Raw genomic sequence first — 19,950 nt, forward strand, 5'->3', positions numbered from 1 at the left:
CCATATAAAACAAGCAAACAAAACCTTACTGGTAAGCTCCTTTGGAAAGAACAGCTCAGACAGCTCCTAGAGGCAACATAATATATATGCCTGCCCAGAGCGTTTTTACACAAATTTGTTACCATTGACTCTGGACGATTTTTATTGCAGCTTTTGATTTGTGCCAGCAGCTCTTTACTGTCAAGAGTACTGAAATTCACCCAAAGATATTTATGTCTAGAAATGAATCTAGGAAAATGGCTATTTCCATTAACAGTACAGCCAGTAAGTAATTCATTAACAAGACAGAACTATTAATCATACCATTCTGTTGCTCACAAAGGAGGAGAAAATACAATATCCTCGGTGTTGGGTGTTAAAATATAGTGCCTAACAATTTCTTATTGTGACAAATACTTTCAAAGGAGTTCCTTTAGACAAATTTCCATTTGACTGTACAGACTCTTGTGCGTCAAACACCTCCAGATTGAAAAGGCAAGAGATGTTTTATTTTAAATAGTCAAAAAGAATTTCCAGCAATAGCAGGAAAATAACCAAATCAATAAAAAAACTGTGGGAGTTACATGGTAATAGCATTCCTTGGGGCTAGAAATTACAGATATATTCATAACATAATATTCCATCTGTGTCATTGGGATACAGCAGAAGCCCAAGGAATACCCTGGAGTACTGACAATGCCAGTGCTCCGTGGATTGCCATTTTGCATGCTATTTACTTGGAACTGCTCAGATGCCTAAGAACCCTACAGAGAGCAAAAGGTGACAGTTGTTCTATCTGTAAGTGGGATGTTACAATGTGAAGCTGTGGTCGTGTCCTACAGTGCATTCCTGAGATAAAATGTCATCCTTCTGTAGTGGAAATGAACACAACTCCCTTACTCCACATGTTGATATTGGGCAATTGGTAAATAAACTTTTATCCCAACAGCCTCTTCCCTGATCATAACGTTATTGTTTCCTGACTTTTCATTTCCTTCTAAGAGAGGTATCGCTCTGGGTTTTCCAAGGACAGATGAAGCCTCAGCCCGAATGCAGAATGATGGGGAAGTTGCACACTCAGGAGGTGCTGTAACTTCACCTGAAATAAGGGCCAGGTCTGTTACAGCATTAGTAATCTCAGTTTCCAAAAACTACATATAGTAATTTTGTCTATCTGTCTTTTTATTCCACCCTGATTCCATTTGCACAAATGACTATGGGAAATGGAATTTCTTTCCACTGTAAGCACTAACATGGTAATAATTCTGGGAAGAATGCTTTCACATCCTAGACTTTCTGTGAAACTGGACATATGCAAGTCCTAATACACACTTAGGGCACACCATTTTGACATTTTTTTCCTAATGGTCTTACCCAGATTGACTGAACAGATATTTTACGAGAGTTCAGTTCTGTTAGGCGGGAAAACAGACAGGTTGAAATGTGCAGAGGTGTTGTGTATTTCTGAAATTAAAGTACATTAATAAAAAAGTATTATAAATTTTGTCTCATGTGGCAATACGTTGACTGACAATGTTCTTTCTCTATGAATTTTCATCTGATGTCTTTTCCCTTTCTCTTCACTCTTTTTTTAGGAAAGTCTACTTTCTTGGCTTAAAAATTCATAAGTATTTGAAGGGATGAAGTAAATTATGTTGTAAATCCACCGTTCTCATCTTGCAGCATTAGCAACTGTTCTAGCACTGGACACTATATTTTAAATGGATGAATTTTCTTTTGCCATCACAGTGTTGAAACTGGACTCTGCTGTCAGCAACCCATTAGAAAGCATGTACATCCTTAGGAAGGTTGAACAAAGAGATTCAGCTACTGATAGCTGGCAAATAGGACACCCATTAAAAAGATGAAAAGACTTATGATCACGTGATTTTCCTTTTGTGGGTAGTGTCTAATAGCTTACTGACCTCCAAAGGTGAAAAATGCCAGCCTAATGAGAAAATTGGCAATTTTGTGAATCTTTAAGTCAAGCATTTAAGTAGCCCTGAATAACAAAACCATAAGGAGTATCACAGGGTTTCAGACAAGTGTTCTTTGCCAGGCGAGACAACACAAGATGGAGTAGTTGATTTTCTTCTCCCATTAGGAAAATACACCCCAAAAACATATCACCTGCTAGGATCAAAATGTTTCTGGATTCATTTACTCCATTACCCAAGTGAACTCTCTAGAGAATTAAGCAATAGTTTCCCAGCTTCACATGGACTAAACCTAAAAGCTTGGTAAACACTAGTTTTATCTCACAAACCATAATTTTTAATTGCTAACACACATAGGAAAGGCATAATCCTCCACTGATGATATCATAGTCTACTGCCATGGAAATGACTGCAGTATCATAAACACAGGTTTAAGATGACCTCACTTTCATAGGAAAGAGGGAAATTTCACTGGAATGTGAATGACATAGGGAATAAAAACACATAGATACTATACAGTGAAAAACTCTCTCACTAGCCAATTAAAATATGGAAGATGAAGACAACAACAAGACTTGCAGCTGAACAGAAAAAGGGTTCTCCTGCCCAAACACTGTGTTACTGCTTATGAGTCTTTGAACAGAGAGCTCTCTGAACTCCTGTCAGGGTTCCCCTTTGTAAGTTCACTACACCAGAGAGGAGTGAAAAATCCCTGCCCTGACAGGCTTACAGTTTAACCACAAGAACATGAACAAAGTAGGGCTATAAGAATACAATGTAGGATCTCAAAACAACATCGTAGCTGGAATGCTTCCTAGAATGAGTAAGTACTTCAGAAGTGGGAGGAAGAGAACTCCACAGTCTCTTGAAGCACACAAAATAAGATGAAGTCAGACACAAATGCAGAAGTACAATCTCAGTGTGGCAAGTGCTAAGCATTTTGGCATCGGCTCAGGAAAATACATATATTTAACCTTCAGCTCTGAAGTATTCTGAGAGGCATCAAGCAACTCAAGCATTGGAAGCTGAAGTTTGTGTGTAAGCTTTGTGTTGCCATGAGCTGGGAATGTTGAGCACTGTGCTGGACCCCAAATTGAGATGAGACAAGAAGCTTGAACCAAGAACAGGGCGTGGAGAAATGTAGAAGGCGATAATGATCTCACTTAAGTAGAACCTTTCATCTTGAAGGATCTCAAAGCAATTTACAAACTCAAACAGACCAGACACTGCAGCTGGTAGGAACAGAAGCAGACAGCTGGGAACTCGTTCATGGGAAGGAGGAGGTAACAGAGGCCAGTGCCATATCTTCCAAAATGCTGGTGCTGGGAGAAGACAGCAGGACTAAAACAGAGTTTTTCCCTGGTCCTTGCCATGCAGCCATGTGAGAAAATTGCAGTAAGCAAGCAGGCAGGAAGAGCTGACAGAAAGCGAAGGCAGAAACAAGGCGCCTCTGGACAGCAGGGGACCTGTCACTGTTAGGACTGTAGTTTTCCTGCCTTTTATCTCAACTTTGACTCCACAGACTCTTCACACTTTCTGCAGTAAAACCTTAGGTCTTTCCTACCACCTTTGCCATTTTTAACACCTTCCTCCAATTCTCTTTACCTTTTCCCTATCTTTTTACAAAGCAAACTGCCCTTCTTCCTGTCCTCAAACTCTAAATTGTTTTCCAATGTACAGTAAGGCAAATAGTGCTACTCCTGGTGACTGGGAAGCCAAAGAAATTACTTCAGCTATGGCACTCATGTAGTACGGGCCTGACTGTAGTACCACAAAGGGTATTCTTTAGCTCAAAACCACTACTAAATACATACTATTAAAACTTAACTAGATAAACAAGTCTAAAGAACAAGAGGCATATTAGTTATTGCTGAAATGGAATTGCCTCTGGAAGAAAAGACAGTGCCTAATTACAGTAGACAGTAGAGTAGGACACAAAATGAAGGCACCAAATGAAAGGGCAGGGACATTTCAATTAAAGAGAATCCAGAAAGCAACACTTTTTTTTTGCACTTAACTTGAAAGACATTGTGTGACCAGATTCACATTCACATTTCCCGAGACTTTTAAAACTTCCTCCATTTCCATTTAGTAAGGGGAGGGAAAAAAAAAAAGTTTTCATGGATAAGAGCCAAAGACAAGGGCTGAGCAGGTGTTCTAGTACCACCAGTCCTTCTCAGAGAGGGCCCACAGCATCCTCTGTGGCACAAACAACAGTTTCTTTCAGAAGGTGCCAGCTGGGATCAATGGTGCACTGTCTCTCGCTTGGGGTTCATAACCTTAGTTGCAAATCCAGCTCTTGTAATGGGTTAAAAAAAGACCCTGGTGGCCTTGCCCTAGTTATTTTGTGTTAATTTAAAAAGCGCCCAAGCAGACATTTTCCCTCCTTTTTCCTCTTCAATATTTTGTCATTTTTTGTTAGCGGAACTTTGTTGGAAGCTTTTCAGGTGTGGAGTATAACACCAAATACTTTAAACATGCCAGAACATTAAACTATGTCTCACCCTAAAATAAACCATCACTCAGATTTTACTGGGGGACAACAATCTAATTTCAGTTTACAGCAGTGAAAAGCTTCTTTGACATGAACGAGCTTGGATCAGGCCCCACATCAGCAGTGTCTCAGCCACTAGAGATATTCAAAAGCTGTATATGCACAGAAGACAATTTTCTTAGTGAATGCCGTTACTGAAGATTTCATCAACTTGATTCTTATCCCATTTTTCTTTTTGGGGCCCCGAGACACAACTTTTTTCCTGCTATGCAAGAGAAGGCAAAGAGAAGTTTCTCTAAACCACATTTAGGTCCTCCAAAATCAGAGCAGAATTTCAAAATGCTGAGCCTGTGCATCCAGTCTTTACTACGCACCCAGACTTTACTAGGTCAGAAAAGAAGACAAGGGGCAGACAGCACTGGCTCTGAAATCAAGCCCAGATTTTTCACCTTTACATAAATGAAACAATTCACAGATGACACATTCTCTCATGCCTTGATGCCTTTCTCTGAATCCAGAAGATTAATTTCCTCAACTGGACTAAGCTTGTATTCCTTCACAATTGTGCTTTCCCATGCTGCTGGCAATGGCAGATTGACTAGAACGAGGAGTGGCTGCTGCAGGGGAAGCATTACAGATAAAAACAAAAACACAAATGAAATGAATCTGAAGGATTCTAGAACACTTTGCTGCTAGGAGAAGCTGAAGAGCAGAAAAAAATATTAAAACAAGACAAAACCATTAAAGTTGGTGACTGTGTGTGCAAGAGAAATGGTGGAAATGAGAACATGTGTGAGATCTGGAAACAAACCAAAGAAGAAAATGAAGTCATATGTGAGATTTCCTCTGATCACTCAAAAGAAATGTAAGAAAATTCCTCTTCATATTCCCACCAAAACCTCCTGAAATTATTGTTCCAAATAACACATTTCTAAAAAAGAAAGTGCATACATAGCTTTGGATCATGGACATTTCTAATGTGTCAATGAGCCATTTACTTCAGCACTTCAGCAGACAATAACCACCACTAGAGACTTAAGATGAAGACGTAGGATCTCACTAGAGGAGATGATACCTTTGCTATGTGGCCCAGGCAGAGGTTGTGCTCAGTTAGCAAAGGTGATGTGATGTGTCTGTCTGGGATCTTTATACTGGGCGTGCTTTTGTCACTGCTGTCTGCCCCAGTTCAGCAACACAGTACTCTGTGTGTACCTCAGTGCCTTCTCTGCCTTGTCTTTCTTCTCCTGCCGAATACTTTCAGTCAATCAGTTTAATACTCACAATAATTATTAAGGCTGGTTGTTACAACAGTAGGTTGGAAGCAGAACCTTTACTTCTACTCCCTAAAGGGAGTGAAGTAACATGATGACAGGAAAGAGGTCCATAGAAAATTCTTTAAATTCCGAACATTCTAACAAATATAGTTTTCCAGTATTTGGACTGTGGTGTCATTCTCTTAAGTTAAACTGAAAGGCTGTTGTTGTTGTGACTATCCAAAGACTGTTTTTCCATCTTACATTTTGTTCTATGCTTGTGCTGTTTTCCATTGCCATGCCAAAGTTTCTCCTGTTTATTGTAATTGTTTTAGTGTGTCTGGCTCTCATTGGTTTATATGTTTAGTCTTGTCCTGATTTAATATGAATTAAAAAGCCAATGCCACGACCAGTCTGTAAATATGAGTCAGAAGAGAAATTATTTAAATAATACTATGGATAGTACCCGTCTGGTTTGATATCTAGATCATATAGAATAATGCTGGTTTTGTTTTCTATTACCATTGCCTGCTATTGCCAATGAAGTGTTGATTGTGATTGTGACCACAAATATGTTTTGTTCCTGGTCCTACTAAGCCAAAAGAGTGTGGTTTACTGCATGTATGTACGTGAGGCTGTTTTGATCATATGAAGTTCACTTTAGAAAACCCACATTCTGCCACTGCAGCGCTACAGCACAATGAGAAAAGAATTTCCAATGAGAACAATGTTTTAAAAGCAAACCATTGGGCCTCTTCCCTTTAGAAGAATTTTGAGACACACTACCCTTTCTTCTGAATTTGATTATTTCTTAAAATAATCAAATCTGAATACCTGTCTTTAACAGAAAGTCTCTGTCTTTTTCTGCCTCAGTCGTTACATAAAATACAGCAAATTTCAAACTGTACGTTTCCATTTCACACAGAGGTTACGCTTCTTTAAATCATCAGTTTACTGTACTGAGTAAAAACATTATGCACTGATTTTTTTAGTGGTGAATCTGGCTACCATATGTCCAATGGTAGCTTGAAACTTTTCACTACCTTGTCTCTACAGACCTGGGAATGCTTAACATTTAAAGTCTGACACCACCATTTAAAGTCTGACACCCTGAGCTTCTAGCTGTCCAGACAGAAGGACAAGGCTGTATTTTAAAGGGCCAACATGGTATTTTACCAGTTTGAGTTACAACACAGTAACTCAGAGTTTGTGTAGCTCTTACAGAGTCTCAATCAATATCATTATCTTCTAAGAAGACAGGCTTTAGTGTTGAGTAGTGAATATGCCCATCAAACACAATGTATCCAAAAATGTGTCTGACCTCCTCTGCGTGACTCACAAATTCATTCGGGCTCTTCCAGATGAGTGATAGGCATTTAACATGATCACTGCTATCCAAGTCTCTTGCAAACTGAAACAGCATAAATGACAAACAAACTCACAACCCCCACCCGAATGTTCTTTCATTCCAGCTGAAAAGAACCCTAGCTTTAAATCTAGAATATGCAGCCCCCTCTAAATCCCAGATACAAAGACAGTCAAGAGTTATGCTCCTGGCACCAATCCTAATCCTAACCCGACAGTTTTTACCACATTTAATAAAACTTGTTTATAGTTTCCTGTTCCACCTAGGTGCAACCAAGCCTACTGCTTAGTCCTTTCCGGTAATTTTACACAGATTTTTGTAACTCAGGATACATTTAAACTATGTCTACACTGGTACTATATGGAGACTTTTTCCAGATTAAACTCTTGCCAGCTAAACTTAAACACACTCTTTTTCTTATTTTGTTAAGTGTTTGTAGTCCTGTGCTAGTAACAGAAAGAATGAAGCTGTCCCTTGCAAATTAGCTTATCACACATAAAAAGCTCTCCACCGCTCCTTAAAGTAGAGGCTAATAATGGTGAGTCAGATACATGCCTGTGATAGCATTTGTACAATTGAAGAAATCCTCTCAGCTGATTGAAAAATGAAATGGTTTTTCTTTGACCACTTAATCTCAGTGTAACAGCATCTATCGCTACAGCCCACGCTGTAATCTCTGGTTACAGTGTGGCCAACTAATATGGTTTCAAATGAATGATGCATTCCTATCATATCAAATTTGCAGCCAAAAAATTAAAAAGGGAGTTTTCTTGTTTGTTTGTTTGTTTGTTTAAGTGTCAAAAAAAGCCCAAAGCTGCAGCTGTCAGAATTTTTTGATTATTTTTTCCTCCACACTTTTGACAGACAGGAAAAGGAACGTCTTGAGGTTAGAGCACCACATTTTACATTTCAGTGCAACGTCACGAGCATCTGATAGCTCATTCACACATAACGTCAAGATCAGTTCCACAGTTCTTACTCTGACTTACAAGACAACTATTCCTCTTGGAAAGCTGCCATCGTGTTCTGCAGATTACATAAAGCATTAAATCTTTCTGACACAGGTTCTGTGATTATTTAAGGGATTTAATCGTTTCTGCAACACAAGTCTATACCTAAATGGTACTTACTCCTCAGCATATTCTTCTAATCACATATTCTGCACTTTCTTGGCCTACAGGTTTTGGTATAATTGTCTGCGGATAGAGGATACTTTTTTACTGCAGAATTCCTAGCAGGACCAGCTGATGCAGTCCAGATACATAAACTTTTAAAGCCTATTTTAACCAAGTCTGCATATATAGTTTAGAAGCAGATGTGTTTAAAATAGTGAAAATCAAAGACTGATTTGCAAGTTTACTGGGACTGATAAGGTCAGTTGGTTCAGGTTAGGATTTGCATCGTTGCAAACTCTTGCAATTTTGCTTGAATTCTCCCAATATTTAGTATTCACTATAAAGCCCAGGCTACAGGAACCAAGACCTTTTATGAGCTTCTGTGTTTTAATTTTTAGAAGACGTTTCCAGACCTTACCTATGTACAAAAAAAAAAAAAAAAAAGACAATTAGACCCAAGTACTTAATTTGAAAAGCAAAATGCCCAGAAAAGGAATAAAAATAAATTAAGGCATTCCTTTAAAAAACTGATGTAATAATTTAAAAAACAGCTTTGGGGTGCAGAGGTGCTAAATTTTTGAGGGCTTCCTATATCCACTTCTTGATCTGTTTGGATAGGAACAGCTTGGGAGGCATTCCCTCTTCCCCCCTCCAATCTCATTTCAAAGTGTCACACAAAATGTTGCCTGCAAGTAATCAGCTTACAATCTACTGTTTCATGGATTTAACTTCGGTTTCGTCATATTGTTTCTTTCTCGTTTTTCCAGTGGTGACAAATGTTTTGAACTGAAAATGTGTTACAGTTGACCAGCTTTATTTACTTCCACAAAATCGTGTCAGACTCCTCTGCTGGTAACAAGCCTCAGAGTTCACGGTTTCCCGTGCAGGTTACTGTAAAACACTGCTTTCCTGGCCAGGCCAAGGCCGACCCACTCGGCACAGCTGAGAACACAAACCCGAGTCTCTCCCGCTCTCCAGTCACAGACAGCTGATCAAAGCTCCAGCGCACAAACACGTTCAAACTTCTCCCCGTTCCCACACTCTCCTTTCAAAGTACTATTTGCGGGCTGACATCACCCGGGCCCAGCCGCCCCCCTGCACAGAATCCCAGAATGGGTGAGGCTGGAAGCGACCACAGCGGGTCACCTGGTCCAACCTCCATGCTCAGGCAGAGTCATCCTAGAGCTCATGGCAAAGGATTGTGTCCAGACGTTTTCGTGCCTGTCCCGTGAGGGAGACTCCACACGCTCCCTGTGCGGCCCGTCTCGGTGCGCGGTCCCTCCCCCGCCCCGGCCGCAGCCGCGGTTCCCTCTGCCCGGGGCCGAGCGCTCCGCCCCTGCCATCCTGGCCTGGGGAGGAACGTGACGCCCGCCCGGCTCCAGCCCGGCCGGGAGCCCCCGCTCTGCCCCGAGCACCGCGACGCCCTGCGCTCCGCGACCTCAGGGCTGCAGGAATCCCCCTGGCGGTACTGACCTGACCAGGTCGGTCATGCAGGATCCCACCACCACCACCTGCGCGGCCATGGCGCCGGGCGGCCCCTGGACCCTGACCCGGACCCTGACCCCGACCCGGCCCGGCCCCGCCGCCGCTTCGCCCGTTGCCAGGGGCGACGGGCTGCCCGCGGGGGCCTTCGCCTGGCAGTGTTGCCCTGCCGAGCGCCTGCTGCCACGGCGGCTCCCCCTCCTCCCGCCTCCCCTGCCCCGCTCCGGCCGCGGCCGAGCCGCCAGACAACCCGCGCAGGCACTTGCGGCAGCCACCACTATCGGGGCCTGCGAAGACCCCTCCGGCCCGGGCGGGGACGGCGGCGGCGGCGCGGGGGGAGCGGCGGCGCGCACAGCGCGCGGCGGGGCGGGGGCGCGCACGGCGGGAGCGGGGGCGCGCACGCCGTTGCCAAGCGGCGAGTTCCGGCCGCCGTAGGTAATGGCGGGGCCGGGGCGAGCGGGACGGGCACGGGGGGAGGGAGCAGCGCTCCTGCCCCTCCTGGGGCAGAAGCGGGCGAGATGGGATCCGGCGCCGGGAGGAGCTGGCCCAGAGTCGGCGGAGGCCGGTGTAAACAGCGGCGCTGGGGTGGGGCGGGGCGGGCGCAGCGCCGCGGGTGGTGGCCCCGCCGCCTTCGCACGGGGCGGCCCCGGCTGGGGAGGGAGCGGGGCTGGGCCGAGCCAGGGCCAGCCCGGAGAGAAACGGGAACGCAGGAAGTCCCAACTGAATATGAGGAAGAGCTTCTTTACTGTGCCGGTGACTGCGCACCGGGACAGGCTGTCCAGAGAGGGTGTGGGGTCTCCCTCTCTGGAATGCAGGAACCATCTGGATGCAGTCCTGTGCAGTGTGCTCTAGGATGACCTTGTCTGAGTCGGGAGGTTGGACCGGTGGCGCACTGTGGTCCCTTCCAGCCTGACCCACCTTGGATTCTGAGCGTTCTCCCGTCCCAGGGCTGAGGGAGCTCGGGGGTGTCCTAGGACCCCGCAGACCCACGTTCCTGGGAGCATTCCGTGCGTGCGTTCGAGCACAGCAGCAGGAGGTGCTGGTGGTGGTGGGTCCCCTCCTTTCCACACTCACACCCAAACACCCGTTCCTGCCACCCCCAAAGTGAAAACCACACAACCACGTTGCCGACGGCCACGCCAAGAGGGTCAGACAGGAAAGGTCCCCTCGCGCTCCCAGGCCTCCATCACAGTATTTGCCTTTGCCGCCTTAAAGCTTCACTAAATGCCCATAATGCTGTTGCCGGCGGTGGAGGGACAGACTTATCCGTCATCCAGACACTGTCCAGTGCCTGAAGCAGTGCCTGGGACCCCATGGTTACTTTGAGGCATATGTAACATTAGCCTGAAGTTATTCAGCCAGCTGAATCTAAAAGGATTCAACTACTAGTTTTGTTTGCTTCTTTCAAGTGCTTTGTTTTGGAAGGGAAACAGTCCAGTGAATTTTGTTTTCGTTAATTCCTTTGAGTTTGTTGGTGTTTGGTTTCCAGTACTGTGGGAAACTTAAGCTAGGGAGAAAAAAAACTGTATATGACATCTGAAACTTAGGAAAATGGTACAAATTGTGTTCTAGTTTATAAAGCCCTTTATTTACAAAATAAATTAGTTTAACTGATATGGCTTATTATATAGAAGGTATTGTGATTAAAAAAAAAGATACAAAAAAATCAGCAAAAATGCCTAACAGTAATTTATATCTTGTTTTGACAATATCTGTAAATTTTATTAACAGTTCATTTTGGAAGGTCCATCTGTTCAACTGTGGCTACCGTGTGTATCTCTTATGTCTCTCAACTTCTCATAACACAGTCCCCTTAAAATGTGTTAAAACCAGTTCTGAGGTCCTTGTTTATGAGTTTAAGATTTCTAAAAGGATAGCTTGTTTTTCAACATTTTGTCATGGTTTAAGTTCTTATCTTCCTGAGCCCACCTGCCCCCTGCTTGAAATTACTCTTCCCTACAGCAGGGCTGGCAGACTAAAGTAAGTGCCCTGTTTTAGCCACTCTTGTGCAAAGTGTTTTAGTTTAAACTCATCTTTATTAGCAGTTCAATGTAAGCCACTGGACTTCTCATTGAAATAGGTCAAGTGTGGGCTTGTGTTCTCTCACTCCCTCTGGGGAAGAATAAAGGTAAGTAGGCAGTAATTTTTGGTTGAAAAGTACCAAACAAGAGGTAATGCATTACGTTGCTGTAGGTGTTTGCTAAGCAAAGTTGTTGCCATTGTCAATTACGGCAAATCGTATCTGTGAAGAGAACACATTATATGCCAGGGCATGGATACTTAGTCTTCAGCTTCTTTGCTGCCATAAAATGTTGGAGCCAGTGTATTAAAGATAATTACTGTTTTTAGGAAGTCTTACTTTATTAGTGTTTCTGTTTGCCTTAATGTGCCTGGCCTTCGTTTTATTCAAATACATTCCAAATAGCAGGACAAACACTCTTTCTTGAGCATTGCTTTGTATTGCTTCAGTGTGAATGACTTTCATGGGAATAGAATGTGAAATAGAATGTGAAATTAATGTTGCTCCCAGTTACAGAAGACTATTAGTTTGTAGAATATCCCGTAGTTACTAACTAATACTTGTAAACTGAGTGTGAGAAACAACAGAAAATTGCGATTATGAGTTGTTCGTAGAACTCATGAGTTGTTCACACTCTCTTTATAGAACACTTATTAATACAACAGTCCATATGCAGCATTTTGTAAGAAAGTGAATGCAGTGTGTATTGCTGTTTTTCAATTAAATGCATGTTTTAAAAAATATCTTCTAATGGTCAGAGTTTAAGTATGAGCTCTTTTGTCCCACTGATGTGGCATGTTTATGTTACCTTTAATCACTTACAGCCTTTTTCTCCAAAACTGCCAAGTTCGGTTAATTTTCAGATGAAACTGTGCCTAAGAATATGACAAAATATGTTAACATTTTAATAGTTTGATTACCCTTCTTTTCTCCCACTTGTCTTACCACAGTCTGTTGTTGTCCACATACCCTAGTCTTTTTGTGGTGCCATGAGTTAAAATGTGTGCATGCTCAGTTTCTGCATTTCACTTAAAAAGCAACAGGTTCTTAAAGGGTGCTAACTTGGTGACCTGTCTGATTTATCATAAGGTCACACAAGTGCAGTATTTCTGAAAAAACTGCTTAAATTGTGTCTACATCAGCTTCCTGATCTGTTACGTGAAGGAAGATGAAGATGCTTGTCAAAGAGTATGGCAATACCACTGAAGGAGAAGCAGTGTTAGCCTTTAAAAGGCATCACAGAGTCCTAATGAAGTCCAGTGTAAAAGCAATACTGGTTATGGGTACACTAGTGCTATTAGAAATTGCACGTGAGAATATGGAAAAATAATCAAACCCTTGGGCCCATTCAGTTATTGTAAGTCCCATTGATTTCAGTGGAAGCAGAGGAAATGTGGCTTGTCAATGACAGACCTGATGGAAATGCCCACAAGGAGGTCTAGATTGTAAACTGTCAGGACGACCCTCAGTTATTTTTCTCTTTCTCAGAGGGATAGGACCTTAATTACAGGAGTCTAGGACATAATTCTGGGTTTATGTTGATACTGAATAAACGGGCTTCACTGAATACTGCAGAGGTAGGAGGAAAAAAAACCTACCTGTTCTTATTTGTAGTTTATAAACCTGTGCACACTTAGTAGTTACTTGTAGTCCTTTGTGTGCTTGGCTTTTTTTTTCTTTTGATGTTTGCAGAGTACATGTGAATTTACATCAAATAAGTAGGCTATTTTTGGATTTTATTTTTTTCCTTTGCCGTCCCTTTGCAGCTCAAGACAAAAGGAAGGAGGAACGTACTAAAATGTCACCTGAAGTTGCCTTGAACAGAATTTCTCCAGCGCTCTCGCCCTTCATTTCCAGTGTGGTCAGAAATGGAAAAGTAGGACTGGATGCTACTAATTGTTTACGGATTACAGACTTGAAATCTGGGTGAGTTCCTTGTCCGAGAAGAATACCCAGTCCCTCACAGTTGAGATGTCTTTTCAGAACTGGATTTTATTAGGTTCATTTAAGCTCTTTGAATATAGCTGGAGCTGACATTCCAGCTACATTCCTTTTTGTCTTACTACCGTTTTTTAGTTTGGGAGACTTAATTTGTCATATTGTTGGCAATAATAATCTTGTTAAAACACTTTCATCGCTGCCACTTGATAGTGCTGGTTTTCAGCAGGGAGATAGTTATAAACATTTTTTTCCTGTTGTTTACCACTTGCTTACTCGATCTTCTTTGTAATTTTAAAATTGAAGATAAATTTGTATGACCTTACCTGTAGGCATGAATGTGCCAAAACAGAACCCCCCCCCCTTTCTTTTATCTGACCTCCCTCAAGTTCAGTATATCAAGTGGCTATAGGGCCAAGTGTTTGAAATAGGCCAAGCTCCTTCTTTTATTTTTAGTTCTAGAAGTGTTCAGATTAGCTTTCAAGTAGTGATAAAATTTTGGGATTCAAAAAAGATGAAGAGACTTCTGTGTTACACACAGAGGTGTGTAACCTCTGTGAATAGTACACTGGGTAAAGTAGACTTTACTTGAGGCATTGTGCAAAGAGGGGAGACTCCCAAGGTGGCTGATAAAAGAGTACTTGAGATAAGAAGTGTCAGAAATTGCTTTATTCTTTTAGAGTTGAGCATCTAACAGCACCCATTGATTCAGGTATTTATTTTGATACAGGAGCTCAGAGCCTGAAATTACTTTTGCTTAAGATGTCCAAGTCATCTGTTTTGTTCAAACTATTGCTTTATGTGCCATTTCAAATGATACCTAATGCAATAATTGATCTTGAGATCTTGAGAACCACCACAAACCACTGTTGTTAAAAATTTAGTTCTGCTGAAAACTGTTTAATATGCTCCTGTAGGCTGTTTTATTATGGTTTCATGGAGAGCTTGGAAGGTGCTTTTTTGGTGGTTATAATGCCTTTTCAGGAAGGAGGTTTGAATTCTACGGTTAGTTTGAAAGCAACCATTCCCTCCCTGTGAGGTGCTGTGACAGAGTGCAGATTTACTTGGAGGTCTAAGAGGCCATGACTTTGTAATTAGTGTTGACTGGCCTGACATTTAGGCTTGCAAATTATGTAAGACGGGCTGAGCAGTTCTGCATCTGCTGCTGTCATTTCATGCTGGACCTTGCTTACTCTTGAGCTAGTCTTCTAGGAAGGCTGAGATGGGAGCTATTGAAATCTTGAGAGAAAGGAATACAAAGAAAATAGAGAGAAAACACAGCTGTAGTTGGTGGTAAAAGTATCAGTTTGTTGGGAGGTAGGTAAGAGTTTTGATCTCTGCTCACTGAATGCTTATACTGCCTGCCTACCTTTAAATGAATAGATTGAAATAATAAAAAGCAGTATTTTTCTAGCTGACTCTTTTCAACGGTACTTTTAAAAGGTGTCTAATATTTTTGACCAATGATCTTATCAAGAAATCTTACTTTTGTTATATCCTGAATGTTTTCCAAGACTATTCTTTAAAAACTAAAAACTGCCACCAGCTGCATCTGTCACCCAAACCCAGTGATTCAAATTGTATTGTCACTGTGTTGAATGTGGAGTCTACGCACAAGTAAAGCACCTGACAGAGATTGTCTCATACCTTGTTTAAAGACAGGCTCAGCTGTATGCATGTGTTAGCAATATTGTTCTTTCTGGTTCTGGAACACAGAAATGAACCTCATTTTTGTACTGGGGCTTTGTTTGGCTTGAGATTATTAGGAGATGGAGTTGGGATAATCAAGATTCTGCATTTAGTTGAGAATTATTTTTAAGGGTTTTTTTTGGTACAGCTAAGTTACTTAAAAACATTACTTTAGACAGGATTAATTAGCGATTACTTGAAATTTCTTTGAAATGTAAATTTCATGCATGTGTGTTTTTAGGAAAGATTTTTATTGTTTGTTACAAATAATTCATTGTTAGTTTATTTATATGAGAAAATTTTGAATTTATGTATCAGGGTGGAAGTATGAAGTTCTTGTGATTTACTGCCTTATGATGTCACTGAACAGTTAAACACTGTAAAATTACTTAACATAAGATGGATGCATCACAGTATTAGAGGGAAATCCTTTCCATAATTGAAGATGTAGTTCAGGGGTCTTTAACCTTTAATATGGAAGCTTTTGGTTCTCCATAGACTGTTTCTGAGAGTCCCATGTCAGCTGATAAATAGCAAAGTCCCCAGCCCACTGTGTTGCTAGAAGATTTAAATTTGTTTTGTTCCTGTAAAGGAAAACTTCATTGGTCTCTGAGAGTTCAAAAATGGCTTGCAGATCATGGGTCTGCTCTCCTCCCCTGCCCTTGCATCCCAAGGATATCCAAACCCCTGTGTACTTTCACTTTCGTTACACTTTTTTAAAAGGAAAAAATGACAATGCAGACGAAATAATCAGCAGAGGTAAATGTAGGTACCTGATAGGTGGTATCAGCAAGATGTGATTCTTTCTGTGTTGTCTTTTCTCCTCAAGAGTAACCCTGCGTGCGTTCTCAAAAGAAGCAGCAGCGTTACAGATGCTGTGTCTCCAGACCTCCCGATTGGAGGCCAGAGTAGACCACTGATGATGATCAGTATGGCCCAGGCTGAGATGTTGTTTCAAGAGTCCTTGTATCTTCTCTTCGGGGCTCCTCTCTTGCAGCAGCCGATGGCAAGTTCACCATAAAGCAAGCTCTTAGGGAGGCGGTGGTCCTTCATCCTTGAGACGTGCCCTGCCCAGCTCAGCTGTGTTCTCAGAAACATGGCCTCAATACTTGTAACTGCTGCTTGTTCTAGAACAGATGTATTGGTCACATAATCTGGCCAGTGGATGTTTAGGATTGTACAGAGACAGTGTTGATGGAAGCATGAGACCATAGAAGTTGGACATAAACATAGATGTTGAACAGGAGGAATATGAGGACAACTGTTATTAGAGAAATGGGGATGAGGTACAGAACATTAATTGCAAAATTCCCTTTAGTTTCAATGGGTTGAAATCAGGCTTTCAACTTAAAAAGCAGAACAGGCAGCTGAGGAAGAGGTGCTAGGTTAAATGTTTGAAGTCAAAAGGCAATTCTTGATCTCAAATGAATATGACCATTTTAGAAGTACTATTTGTTCAGAAACTTTGCTTTTATATAGTGATTGTACATTTATTGACACGTGAAAGGAGTTCTACACACCCTAGTTTATACTGTAAAGACCCTGACCTAGACTGAGTTTATTACAGAATGTGCAGGTATTTTATACTTTAACTGATGTGTTGTGTGGAAGATTTTTAAGAATAAATAAATACAATCTTACTGTAACCGTTAAAATACTTAAGGTAAATGTCTCAATGAAGCCATGGTTAACAGGAATTAATGGTAACATACTGAATACAGTAGTATCTCTAAGACCTTGCCCATTCAGAGCCTTGGTTTTGACATCTCAAAAGTGGAAAGAATTTCCTTTTTATTTCACCAGTACAAGATCAAGCTCCAGATTTTAGCCTATCATGTCAGTTGATTTGGATTTGCAAATGGCAAACATATTAAGTCTATAATTATTTCAAAAGTCAAATCATATGTCAGATGGTTTTAGTAAGGAACTTGTTTTGTACTTATTCTGACTTATTGCTGAGACTGACAACTTAGTTTTGTTGTGTTTTATAAACTGTATTAAAGAGCTGATGTTAGATTAAGAGTATGAAGTATGATGATATGTTAATTTGCTTTACTTGCAAGTGTGGGAGGGAAATATGTCATAGTAAGGAAATCCTATTGTTTTGCAGTCTTTAAGTATGTAAATGTTTTATAATAATATGTTACAGTTCCATAATGTCTGTGTGTTTTACAAACTTATTAGACAGTACCAGTCTCATCAGACACATACATTTACATCTATGAGTAGGACATTCAGGACCAAGTCCTATTTATGGGATTTATATGGCCACTGCTGATGCAGAGTGAGTAAAGAAATGTGAGTACCCCTGAACTGAGTTCAGCAATATGACATGGGAAGGAAGAAGGAAACTCTTCAACAGAAATAGTAATAAAAAGTCAGGTGGCCAAGTCTTCTTGTAAAAGGGGCTCCACAGTGAACAAAAGTAGAACCGGAGTGTTAAGTTGCATCTGAAATATAGCACCTGCAGCAGCATTGATTCCGGTGATAAGAAAACCCTGGCAGGCATCTCTGTTGCATTAATAAAAGACCTTCTTTGAGATGACAGAGTGCATCAAAGCATTTTGAACTCTTGAATAGGATATTACTTTGTTCTAGACCCAAAGAAAATACTGCTGCCAGTTGAGTCAATGCCATATATTGTATCATCCAGTTAATCTCCACTGGTGTCTCTTTGAAATAATGACCCATCTTAATTAGATATTAAAATCTACTCATAACCAACTGAACTGTGGCTGAGGCATTTCTCTTAGCATTTACACATATAATCATGGGAAAGATGTTGAATAGGGAAAAGTGATTATTATGTAGATTTAGAAATAGAGGACATTTTCCTATGTGAAGGGTGTTTAATTGTTGTATAATGTAGAATCCAGTTATTTAAGAGACTGCTGCTTTTCCTATGGTGCGTTATAAGAGTGACAAACATCATTGTGGTGGTCATTGCCTTTGAGAACTCTTTTTTTCCCTACAGCTGTTCGTCAGGGCCCATGCTTAGGCTTCAAATTATGCTGCAAGCCTATTCTTACTCAACAAACTTGATTTTGTTTTTTAAATTACTTTGATGTGTTCCAGCAGGCAAAATTTCAAAATGAATACAGTGATTTAAGGCCGCATATATTAGGATTCCATTTTTTTTAGATATCCACTCATAACAAAATTTCAAATTCCATACTTACTTGGTTATACTTATTCCATACTTATGAGGAGATTAATTGTGGAATTTTTATATAACTGGTTTGTAGTAAACCATGTTGATGTTGGTATTCTGTTCATGCATCTGTCTGATTTGCTATTGATTTCTGTCTCTCTGGTTGATATTCAACTATGTGTACAATTAGTTATGATCCTGAAAGAAACCTGTATGAAGAGTGGTCAAAAGAATGTAATTCTCTCTGGAGTAGATTTTAACATACAAAATCACTATGAAGCTGTAATAAGATATTTATAACTTCATTGCCTGGCTTCCTAGTGAGCAATGATGATTTACTTTTTTGTGTTATCAAGCAGACTGCAATATGCTTTGGTATTTCCCTTTCTTTTGGGCATTTCCCTTTTTAAAATAAATATGCATTTTTATGTGCGTATTTTGGGAAATAATGTTGGGCTTAGCTGTGAAATACTATTACAATACTGTAGCAGTTATTTAAAGCTTTTGCTTGATCTTTTGCTTTCATTTAATTTAAAGATTCTACTTCAGTTACTTGAGTAAGGTTCACATCCATCACTCACATTGATGTCTGTAGGTAGGCTTTTTTAACATAGATTTTGTTTATGTATGAAGTTTAATGAATCTGACTCTTCTGAACACAATTACCGTGAAAAGCTTTTTAAAAATAATTGTGTTTTGCTCAAAATGTGTACTTGAAAGGACGTGGCAGTTTCCAGAAGTGTGGTCTTATGATTCCTTTAGTCCTTAGCTATATTGGATAAGTCATAATCTATTACTTTTTCACAGAGTAGGTCATTTCATTCCAGTTTCTGATAACAAATAAATTTCTTCACTGCATAGAATCTTTCTACTGGAAGCTTGTAATTCAAGTAAAATTTAAAAGGCTGAAGCTCTGATGGGACAGTTTGAGAGAGCTGGTGCTGTGGAGCAGCACTTGGAATTCAAACAGCAATTTTAATGTGCTGGTCCAGAAAGACTGACTGTCTCCAAGGTTGTGCTCTCCTGCATTTGTTTCTGAATGTTCAGAAAACAAAGGCAAAATGTCTGTCTGGTAAAAGATCTAAGTGTAGTGTATACATTTGGTAATGGCTTTGTAAATATTCTCCACAAAGTCTGGCATTCCTTTTACACCAGTTTTAAATAAGGTGCTTGAAGTCTTTCAGAAAAAAACACGCATGTGTTTGCAAGTTTCAAGTGCTATGAGTAAAGAAAGGATTTTAAGAAGTAAGGGTAGCATTATATAATTGAGGTAACTTGGGCTCTTGTTTGAAAGCCTACATAGGTTTTCGTGAGATTTCTTCAATTTGAATACTGCACAATATGTCTTTGCTGGTATTTTTGGATTAGGACAGTGAGTAACTTCCTCTTGTTTGACCTTGAAAAAAGTGAACATCATGGCTACCAGTTTTTTTATGCTTTAATAAAAATTAGAAGAAAGTACTTTATACAGGTGGCAACTGTTTCTTTTCTGATTTATTTAAAGAAAGGATCACATGATGTAGTAC

General features: G+C 40.7%; 2 protein-coding genes across 5 annotated transcripts in view; one reads left to right on the forward strand and one right to left on the reverse strand.

Annotated features, from left to right (window-relative positions):
• Positions 1-10,055, reverse strand: part of RBKS (ribokinase) — a 71,920-nt gene extending 61,865 nt beyond the window's left edge. For 2 of the 3 annotated variants that reach the window (XM_051782914.1, XM_051782915.1), the window contains exon 1: positions 9,618-9,758. In XM_051782914.1, coding sequence (XP_051638874.1) covers positions 9,618-9,667 — 50 coding nt within the window. In that variant the 5' untranslated portion in view covers positions 9,668-9,758. Of the gene's footprint in view, positions 1-9,617 lie in introns of all 3 variants that reach the window. The other variant, XM_051782917.1, reaches the window with a different exon arrangement.
• The window catches only part of BABAM2 (BRISC and BRCA1 A complex member 2), a 168,189-nt gene continuing 157,339 nt past the window's right edge, over positions 9,101-19,950 (forward strand). Inside the window, exons 1-2 of one of the 2 annotated variants that reach the window (XM_051782898.1) lie at positions 9,101-9,625; positions 13,413-13,572. In XM_051782898.1, coding sequence (XP_051638858.1) covers positions 13,445-13,572 — 128 coding nt within the window. In that variant the 5' untranslated portion in view covers positions 9,101-9,625; positions 13,413-13,444. Of the gene's footprint in view, positions 9,626-9,939; positions 10,062-13,412; positions 13,573-19,950 lie in introns of those variants that run through there. The other variant, XM_051782899.1, reaches the window with a different exon arrangement.

The sequence above is a fragment of the Manacus candei genome, unplaced genomic scaffold (assembly GCF_025592945.1).
Source record: "Manacus candei isolate 608988 ecotype Guabito, Panama unplaced genomic scaffold, ASM2559294v1 h1tg000017l, whole genome shotgun sequence".
Classification (NCBI taxonomy): Eukaryota; Metazoa; Chordata; class Aves; order Passeriformes; family Pipridae; genus Manacus; species Manacus candei.